The sequence below is a fragment of the Mastomys coucha genome, unplaced genomic scaffold, assembly GCF_008632895.1.
Source record: "Mastomys coucha isolate ucsf_1 unplaced genomic scaffold, UCSF_Mcou_1 pScaffold22, whole genome shotgun sequence".
NCBI classification, from domain to species: domain Eukaryota; kingdom Metazoa; phylum Chordata; class Mammalia; order Rodentia; family Muridae; genus Mastomys; species Mastomys coucha.
The window spans coordinates 78,491,824-78,502,846 of NW_022196905.1; the positions used below are offsets into that span (position 1 = coordinate 78,491,824).

General features: G+C 38.8%; 1 protein-coding gene across 6 annotated transcripts in view; it reads right to left on the reverse strand.

Moving 5' to 3' along the window:
• Positions 1–8,191: 8,191 nt before the first annotated feature.
• The window catches only part of Cenpc (centromere protein C), a 72,007-nt gene continuing 69,175 nt past the window's right edge, over positions 8,192–11,023 (reverse strand). For 3 of the 6 annotated variants that reach the window (XM_031342905.1, XM_031342903.1, XM_031342901.1), the window contains exons 18-19: positions 10,683–10,773; positions 8,192–9,510 (exon numbers count right to left, since the gene is read on the reverse strand). In XM_031342905.1, coding sequence (XP_031198765.1) covers positions 9,440–9,510; positions 10,683–10,773 — 162 coding nt within the window. In that variant the 3' untranslated portion in view covers positions 8,192–9,439. The remainder of the gene's footprint in view (positions 9,511–10,682; positions 10,774–11,023) is intronic. The other 3 variants (XM_031342907.1, XM_031342904.1, XM_031342908.1) reach the window with 1 other exon arrangement.

The window sequence follows — 11,023 nt, forward strand, 5'->3', positions numbered from 1 at the left end:
GTTCATTGAAACAGTTGGTGAATGACTTTATGGATAGACCATCTTAATATACACACCATTTCTTAAATAAGTGTAACCTGTTCTCTGTGGGCTGATAATAAAGTCACTCACTCAAGTCAAATAGCTTTGACCATAACAGGAAGTCTGCATCCAAAAATTGAGCCTACAATTCATTTCTTGGTGCAGCATAACTATCAATTCTCAGCTTAGCTACGATGGAAGTAAAATCCTTTGGTGATGTGAGGGTCATTGAAGTAAGCCTTATTACAATGAAATCCAATGTCTAAAAATTGTTCTTATTTGGTGCTTGTACCACAGTAAGAGCCAAGATTTTAAACTCTACTAAATACAAAGCAAACAAAAAGACTTTATATATTTATGTTCATTTAAGAAAATACTAGTAGTGGTGTATTATTTTGAAGTATACAGTTAATATGTTTGGAGTTATTTAAAATTTATATTGAGAATAATGTATTTTCACTATTGCTGTAGACGAGCATCTACATTAGACTGTTAAATTGATTGTTGTTTTATATCAAACAACTTTTATAATACTCATTTTTATTGTTATAATATTTTATAAATTTTAATGAATATGACAAAAAGATATTTTAAGTATTGAAGGGGTGTCTCTGGGAGGAGTGGGGGTACAAAAGGGAAACAAGAATGTGATTTAATTCTATATACTTAAAATATGTTCTTAAATGTTAACAAATTCAGATAAATTGAAATCATGTAACTTTTCTCATCATAATGCAATAAAAGTTTAAAAAAAAAAAGAAATTAAAGATTTCAGAAGATGGAAAGATCTCCCATGCTAGTGGATTGGCAGGATTAATAGGGTAAAAGTGGTGACATCATATGAAATGTAAATAAAGAAAATACCTAATTAAAGAAAGGAAGGAAGGAAGAAAGGAAGAAAGGAATTAAGAAAGCAAGAAAGAAAGGAAGAAAAACATGCCCAGGAAGCACAGATGGAAAGGAGAATGTAAAGGCCCATCTCTAAGCCTTCATTTTGATGATGCAGAACAGCCAGAAGAGAACAAAAGCAAGGGAGATAGGCAGTAAGCATAGCCAGCCCTTGATGGCTGTTTGCTCACAGCAGTCTTGAAGTATGTGCACGACACTGCACTGCAGCTGCAGGACCTTAAAAGTGTTTGGCTATGGATTTGATGCCCTGGCAATCTTTGGGGTCGTGGGATTCTTAAATATTACAGGATGTCCTGTTCTAGGAAAAATATGAACAAAGCCTCAGTTGGTCCAAATAGTTAACTTAGGACCCTGAATTCTTGCAAGACTAATTTTTGACTACTGTAAGAAGGAAGATAGAAAACTAGAGTCACTCAAGCTAACTGGCCCTCTTAAAGTGAAGAGACAATTCAGGTAGCCACTGAGGAGACACGCTGGAAGCTGAGCAGTATTATCTTACAGATTCTGAGACATGAAAACAAGCCATTGTGGCTTATATGGAGTAAACAGGGGCAGATATCAGAAGTCTGACTTTAGGGCACATTGGAAAGTGTCTTTTAAGGATCTGAATCTTTTATTTAGGGCAATACAGAAAGGTAGATGTGGCCTAGAACTCACTATGTAGCCAAGGATGACCTCAAACTTCTTATTCTCCTGCCTCCAACTCTGGAGTGCTGGAATTACAATTGTGTGCAACCAAGTTTGGTTTTATGTAGTGCTAAGGATTAAACTCCAGACTTAGTCCAGGCTAGGCAAGTACTTTTTTCCAGATGAGCTATCCCAATAGCACATACTAACCTTTGTTGAGCTAAGTTCACCAGCTCTATCTAAATACTATCTTTAACAGTCCTTCTATTTCCCTTCTCATTATAATTTCTTTTTAACTACCATAACCAAACAAAATTGTTTAGGGCTGGAGAGATGGCTCAGCGGTTATGAGCACTGACTGCTCTTCCAGAAGTCCTGAGTTCAATTCCCAGCAACCACATGGTGGCTCACAAACCATCGTTACACAATTCAGTTACCTCTCCTGGTGTGTCTGAAGACAGCCACAGTGTATTCATGTACATAAATGTTTTAAAAATTTATAATTGTAAGTATCAGTGGTAGGCACCACATACATATATACAGGATATGTATATAAATAGGCATATATATGTGTATATGTACATATGTATGCATATATGTATAATCATATATACATACAGCAGGACATTCTGGACCCACCAGCAGTTAAATAATGGCACAGAGACTTATTAGTATTTATTACAGCTTAGGACTTTAGCTGGCCAGACTCCAGCTAGCTCAATCTAATTGACCCAATTATTCTAGTCCTACGTCCCACCACGAGGCGGCTAGTTCTTTACCTCTCTTTGCTCCTGTTCACTTCCAACCACCTCCATGTCCTGCTGGTAAATCTCCCGTTTCTCAATTATTTCCCCAGAGACCCTGTCTCTGGCCAGAAGTTCTTCCCTCTACTTTCTATCTAGCTATTGTCCATCAGATCTTTGTTAAAGCAAATCAACAAGGAAGAATGTTTACAAAACATGAGGCCACTGATGGGCCATAGGAACGTCAATACCAAGACCTGGTCAATACTCAGCTCTCTGCTTGTTTAGCAATCAACAATTAATACACAGTCATGCAATGTACCCCAACATTTACATATAGAGAAAATTTTCATTTCATACACAGCAAACATACTTATCAGCAATATGAATTTTACAGGTGGGGAGTTTGCAAAACACTGAAGATGTTCTTGTACTGGATATGGTGCCGTGTGCCTAAAATTCCCAAAGAGGCTGAAGAATGATTAAGAGTTCAAGACTAGCCTTGATTACATAAAACACTATCTCAAAATAACTGATATGTGAGTATATATGTATGTGTGCATGTCACATAGAAAATTTCTTTTCTTCATCTAAATTGTCTTCAGGTTGGAGGGACCCTCCAGAATGTACCAGAGACCTGGGAAGTGAGAGACTCAGGACTCAAAGGGAAGGATCTTAGATGAAATGCCTGATAGTAGGGAGAGGGAACTTACAGAGCCCACCTCCAACAGGAAGAAAAGGGTATCAAATGAGTGAGAGAGGGGACCATCCCACAGTCACAACTCTGACCCATAACTGTTCCTGTCTGAAAGTATTACAGGGATGGAAATGGAGAGGAGCCAGAGGAAAAGAAGGTCCAGATACAGGCCCAAAGAGGGATCCAGCTCAAGGGGAGGTCCCAAGGCCTGATTACTGAAGCTATGGAGCACTCACAAAAAGTGACCCATCATGACTGCACTCCAGAAGACCCAACAAGCAGCTTACTTGAGGAAGATAGATGCACCCAATCAATGGACAGAAGATGCTGAGCCCTGTGGTTGAATTAGGGAAAGACTGAAAGAAGCTGAGGAGGAGGGTGACCTTGTCGGAGGACCAGCAGTCTCAATTAATCTGGACCCCTGAGATCTCTCAAACTCTGGACCACCAAACAGGTAGTATACACCAGCTGATGAGGCCACCAACACACATACAGCAGAGGACTGCAGTGTCTGTGTTCACTCAGAGATGATGAACCTAACCCTGGAGAAATTGGAGGCTCCAGGGAGTTTAGGTCAGATGGGGTGGGGGTGGGAGGTGGGAACATCTACCTGGGGGCAGTGCAGTGTGGTGAAGGCATGGGATGTGGAGCAGTCGGAGGGTGGATGAGGGTGAGGAGTAAAATATGGAGTGTAAATAAATAAAGGAAGGAAGACAAAAAAATTATCTTCCCAGATCATACACTTGTTCTTCACAGCCCAAAAAAGTACTTGCAGAGATATAAATTGTCAGTTATTCATACCCTTAAGTATGCAGTCTTTCTCTAAAACTTTGAGTTTTAGTTGAACACTTTTGCCTTCTTTTTTTTTCTTCAGTGGGAATGGGGGCTCCAGATGATCTCAGCTGACATAACCTGTGCTGCTTGACCATCCACCTCACAAGGAAATTAATGATCTCCCCATAATGATCTCTGACCTATATTTTTCTACAATGAGCAACTGGATGGATGGACGTTTTCTAAATAGTCCTTAACAAAATGCTTACAGAAGATAAACTTTAAAATATTTCATTAAACACTTCATCAGGTTCCAATTTTAGTAGCATTTGCAAGGTCCAGTTAAGTTTAATAGTCACAGAGCAGACAGCTTGTGAGCATGCACATCATACACACGATACCTAACCCCAAGGCATCCGATACTCTCTCCTTAAAAACAAAAAATCATCTTGGCTGTCGTGTCATTGGTTCTAAATTGAAACAAACGGGGGAAAGGTTTAAAAACTGAGAACTGTATCTTTTGTAAAATATCTTCTTCTGCTCTAATACTTCCATTAGTTTTATTTATTATTGTAAATAGAATAAGACAGGGTTTCTCTGTGTAGCTCTGGCTGTCCTGGAACTCACTCTGTGGACCAGGCTGGCCTTGAACTCAAAAATCCACCTGCCTCAGCCTCCCAAGTGCTGGGATTAGAGTGTACTACCACTGGCCCAGCTCCCTGGATTGTTCGTAAGACATGATTTTGTGCCTCCTGTGGTAAACATTCACATTTAATTTATAAGACATGTTTATTCTTGTTGGATCGTAGCTATATATAGACCCAACCTGGTGAAATGATATGCTGAGTGATGGTGTCTGCCTTGCTTCATGCTTGCCATAAGCCATAGTATATGATAGGCTATTGTGTTGAAGTTGGTCTGTCCTGAGAAAGGACTGTCTTGTTAATATTTTCTATGTGCTTAATGACATTTATTTACAAGGTTTTTTGAAATCAAACAACCTTCCCCAGATGATTGCTTCCTTTGTTACACTTGTGTGTAAAAGTATACTGAAACTGAAATAGGGTTGTTTGCAGCATTAGACTGCAGTTCACCCCACTCTTTCAGGTCCTCAGATCCCAGGTCCAACAGACAAGATCTGCCCAGACAACAAAAGTCAACAGTAGGTATTATTATAAATTATTAGGACTGACTTTAAAAACTGGAAAAGATGACTTCATTTTAAACAAGTATCAGCTGGGATGTAGTGCAATTACTATAATACTTAACTAGTATGTATGAAAGTAAGTTCAATCCTATCTTAGTTAAGGGTTCCATTGCTGTGATGAAACATGACCAAAAGCAACTTAGAAGGAAAGGGTTTATATTGCTTACAGTTCTATAAAACAGTTCATCATCAAAAGCTGTGAGGGCAGAAACTCAAGCAGAGTAGGAAACTGGAGGCAGGAGCTAATGCTAGGCCATAGAGGAATACTGCCTACTGGCTTGATCAACCAGCCCAGAGATGGCCCCACCCACAATGAGCTCTGCCCTGCCCTAAAATCACTAATGAAGAAAATCTGCTACAGGCTTGCTTAAAACCCATCTTATGAAGGCATTTTTGTAATTGAGGCTCCCTTCTCTCTAGTGGCTTTTGACAATAGCTATCCAGTATTTGTCAACCTGACACACAAACACGTCACTGTAAAGCCACCATCTTTATCATTCGTCCCTAAGATCTTACATTTTAAAACATAAATAACTTTGAAAGTTCCACACAAATTCAAATACATCACATTACAAATTCAAATACATTACATTACAAATTCACACACATTAAAAGTTCAGTCTCTTAAATACCCAGTCCCCCCTTTTAAAAAATTCCAAAATATTTAAAAGTTCAAAACCTTTCAGTTGTGGACTCCTGTAAAAATCAAAATTAAGGTAAATACTTTCTTCAAAGGAGAAGAACCAGGGCACAGGTACAATCTTAAACAAGCAAACTCAAATTCCCAACAATGTAAATAACTCAAGTGTCCAATTCTCGGGGATTCACTCATGATCTTCTGAACTCCTCAAGGAGTGTGGGTCATGTGGGTCACTCCTCCAGCTCTGCCCTCTGCAGCACAGTTTGCCCTCTAGGCTCCAGCTGACTCCACTCCCCTGCTGTTGCTGGTTTTGGTGGTCCATTGCATGGTACTGGCATCTCCGAAATCCAGCAGTCCCTTGCTGTAACTGGGCTGCACTTTTACAAACAGCTTCTCCTGGGCTCTCTTCAGGGACTCTGTCCCTGCCATACCAAGTCTCAGCTGCTCTCCATAACCCCTTAAGCCTTCAATCCCAGTACCACCTGGGTGACTTTTAGACTACCAAGTTCAGCTGCCAGCACAAGGTACAACCTTGGCCACTTCTGGCACAGTTGTGTGCTGACCCTGAGGAAACATTTGCCAAATGTCACCTCAGTGACATCAGTCTCTTCTTAGTCACCACTCATTCCTCAGCTCCAGTTTATTAGTGTCAAGCGCCCCAGTACCACAAAGACTTCACTTCAGTAGTGATGGTCTTCTGTTACTCAGGGCACTCTTCAGCCTCAGCTGATAGGATTTTAATTCAAACTAGCAAATGGCCCTGATAGTCTTTAAACTTCTGTCTGAAACTTCCCAAGCCAGGCCTTTAGCTTCTACACTGCTCTCAATGTTCCTATCCTGCAGCTTCCTACAGAAAACACCACTGAGCTTGCAATACTCAGTGCCCCAAAGTTCCAAAGTCCTTCTAAAATCCTCCCCAAACGTGCTCATGTCTGTCACAAATGTAGCCTACTATATATATAGCCCACTACATAGTGGTAGAACCAACCTGTCTCGGTTACAGTTTCAGTTGCTGTAATGACCATCATGACCAAAAGCGACTTGAGCAGAGGCTTTATTTCAGTCACAGTCCCAGTGAGCAGCTCACCATCAAAAGCAGGGAGGGTTTTTGGAACCTGGAGGCAGGAACTACTGCAGAGACCATGCAGGATTGCTACTTACTGGCTTGCTCTTCATTGTTTGCTCAGCTCTTAGAGAACCCAGGGCCACCAGTCCAGGGATGATACTACCCACAATGGGTTGGTCCCTCCCCATCAATCATTAATTAAGAAAATGCCCTACAGGCTTGCCTACAGCCTCATATCGTAGAGGCATTTTCTTGAGGTTCCCTCCTCTCAGGTGATTTTTGTGTCAAGTTGACTTAAAACTATCTAGTGTTGCTCCCTAGTTCTGCACAAAAGCAGGTGTGTTGGCACATGCCTATAGAAGTAAGCATGTTGTCGAGATTTCACAGCTGCACTTTCATAGACAGAAGGCCTTATCTTGAAGCAGACATAGGCCTCTGGTTCCTACAGTATTTCCTCCCAGTGTCCCTTAGTGTCCCCTAATGTAGTAGTTGTGTTGAAGACCTATCAATTTGGCAGGAGCACCACATAGTCAGCCAGTTGTCCTCTGCATTTTGAGGAGTTTATGAATTTCTCTGAGAGTCTTCATTGGCAACACTTATCTGAAAGTGTAAGTAGAGCACAGACATTACCCTAGACTACAAAGAGTAGCAAGCACAGTTTCTCCTCTAGGGACCTTGACCTCACCAACCATGGATCATGGACAACGTTTACCAATTCAGTTATGAATCCCTCCTATTGAACAAACCTTAAGTCCCATTAGCTAGCAGACTGTTGGGTATCCTCAGGATACAAGTGCCACTACTGAAGTATCACACCGTGCCAGTGATAATTTGCAGGCTTTACGGCTAGATAGAACTACTGATGACATTTCCCCCTTAGCAACTTGCCTAGCTCCTCCTCATCCACCTGAGAACTAGTTCTCAGGCATCATCAGTTCTATCTTGGTTCCTCTAAGTCTTGTATCTGAAAGGTGTGGTGTCTTCAGCAAGGGGTTCCTACTTTTAGTGCATTTGTTTCTCAAGCTGGGGCAATCAGGAGATAACAGAGCCTGCTCCACACATCTCCCACTTCCATAAGACTGACCCATAAACAAAGGCGCCACCAGAATTACAACAGGAAAAAAGGTAAAGTTTTAAGCAAGTAGCCTGATTCAATATGACTGTTAAAGAAACAAACTGGAGCCAGAGAATACCTGACCTCATGGTAAGGTGGGTTTTGTATCACCATAAACAGATGCTGGACCATTATCACTTCCCCATGCAATCAGTCAGTATTTACTGGACCTTGGGTTAAGTGCAGAAATGTAATCTGCATGGCTGACGGCAGGTGAAACTGTTTGGGAAGGATCAGGAGGTGTGGCCTTGTTGGAGGAGGTGTGTTACTAGGAGCTGGCCCAGAGGTTTCAAAAGCAAATGGTATTCCCAGTTAGCTCTCTCTGCCTTGTGCTTATGGATCTGTTGTGCTGAAACATTCTTGGTCCCCAAAAGACCACCAAGGAGCCAAATCCAGTGTAATCACCAGGGTCTTTATTTACAAGCTTGAGCTTGGGCCTTAACTCATCACCAATGCACAGAATGGTTCAGGTGGAGAAAAGTCCAGAACACTCATAAGGACAATGTTTTGTAGAAAATGGCAAATGAGCAGTGAGTGTTTCTATCCTGGCAAGCATCTAACTGGGGGAGTCCCAGGGGGACTGGCCTATTAGTTCATTTGAGTTTAAACTTAGGTCAGGTTTTCTAAGATGGAGTCTGAACCCAAAAAATTTGGTCTCTAAACCCAAAAAATTTGGTCTCGGGCTGGAGAGGTGGCTCAGAGGTTAAGAGCACTGACTGCTCTTCCAAGAGGTCCTGAGTTCAATTCCAAGCTACCATGTAGTGGCTTCACAACCATCTGTAATGGGATCCAACACCCTATCCTGGTGTGTCTGAAGACAGTGACAGTGTACTCACATATATAAAAATAAATAAATCTTTAAAAAAACAAATTTGGTCTCTCAGATCTACACATAAGATCTCCCTGAAACATAATTATGGACTAATTCCCTGAAACTATAAGCCTCAAATATATACTTCCTCACATAATTTGCATTGATCATGGTAATCTTACCACAGAAATAGAAAAGTAAGACATTTGACAAAGAAGTAAAGATTGAAGTATTCAAGGTACAAGGAAAGCCAAAGATAGGACACACATAAAAAAGTAGAAAAAGAGAAATGATTCCCTTCTACAGAAGTAAGTCAGCACTGCTCTGAGGACACCTTAAATTCACACTTCAACCCTTAAAACACCAAGACCAAAGATATATAAACAAATCCCAGTGGTTTAAGTCACTTTGTTATAGCAGTCCATGGAAATTAATTCAGCACATTTACCACAGCTCTATATTAGATTACTTAATGACTGACAATTTAAAATTTATATTTGAAACCAACTATTGCAAATGAATGGACATATTAATCAATTCTTTTATAGCAGATGTTTTTATATTGTGGGAACAGTAATTTTAGTTTCTTTTGTTGTTTTTTCTTTTCAATATTATCAAAGCAATACCAACAAAATGGCCATCACTAAACATAGTATTTACACTCAAGGAAAAACCAAAAGATACATACAAGATCATAAAATGTTTAACAAAGAGTATGAAAAAAATTGAAATTATTAATTAATGCAAAGCTAAACAAAAATTTTACTTTAAATAATCAGTTATACAAATTTACATAAAAACAACCTATTTTATATACATACACATTTATTTCACCTTTTTATTTGAGTAAAAAGAAGACAACTTTCCACATTCAGGAGGTTTTTAATGTTGTAATGATTACCTAAAAGTAATGTAACAAGAAAATACAATTATTTCAAGTAAAGTAACAAAAAGATATATTTGTCTCAAGAATCATTTCTTTTTGAGTATTCACCACTTAACACATACAAGTATATGATATGAAACAGTTATCTAATTTAAAGTAACTTATTTAGCTGCATGAATCCAAAGACACAGAAGTTAATCACCACCTATTGATTCAGTGTGAATCTGAAAACACATTTCCCATCATTTGAAAAGTGAAAACATTTTTCTTAAATTTTCTTAATTGAAAACAAATTTCCCATCAGTGTATTACAAAGGCAGAGTTAAATTAAAACTGTGTGTGTGTGTGCAAGAAGAGAAAAACATTCTGAAACCAATCTTTAAATAATCTTTAGAAATGCTATGGGTTCCTATAAACCAGACACACACATATATACACAGGTAAGGATAAATTAATTTTTAAAGCCAAATGTTGTTTTTAATTAATTAGTAATTTTAACAGAGTCTCAGATAATGTCACATATGACAGGTTTACTTGCTTGAAATATCACTGTGACTTTCTCTATATAGAAATTGATATCTATTAAAACCAACAGAGTATGGGCTGGGGATGCACTCACTGAGCACTTGCCCAGCCATGAGGAAAGGACCTCAGTTCAACTCCTACACCACAACAAGACAAAAGTATGTAAGTATAGCTAAAATATTCATCACAATGTATACTGTATAAATGTAGAATTTTTCTCTTTTTTTTTCTTTTTAAACTTAAAAAGCAATACTTGATCCTACAGTACACAGTTAATCATATTTACTGAATGAAAGAATAAGCAAGCAAATAAATTAAAATACCTATTACCAATGACTTGTAATCTTTTATACTATACTGGTCAAAAATAAAAGGCTAAATAATGTCACAGGAAATACCACTGTAGAAATAACTCCCCTTAAAGCTTGAAATGCAGCAGAACTTCTACTCAACATTTTTATTATTTAGCAATAAAGTTGTCTGAATTTCACACAACAAAAACTAATATACTTACTTAATGAAAGGAAACAATGTACTGAACTGCTCTGGCATCAGTAACATAGTAGTTTATTTGACCACTGTAGCTTTTACACGAATGGAACTCTACATTAACACTGACACTGAAACAACATGAATCTAAAGGATGCTAGAGTTGTTCTTACCTGAAGGAACATAGAATGAATCCCCAGTAGTTATCATATAAGGTGTTTCATGTAATGTACATAAAAGGTCACCAAACTTAACATAAAAAACCTATAAAATTAAAAATAAAAATATTTCAAATTGAACCGCAATTATACTACAGTAATCCTTAAATGAAATACAGCAGGCAAAATAACTCTTCATAGTTGTTTGCATTTTAATTTGCAGAACTTGGAAATACATCTTATGTGGCAAAAGGACCTCGGGACAGGGAATAATCCTTAATTTTAACTAAACCCAACCTAATCACACAAATTTTAAAGAGAAACTCCACCCAACCTACCCCATACACAGCCCCCAC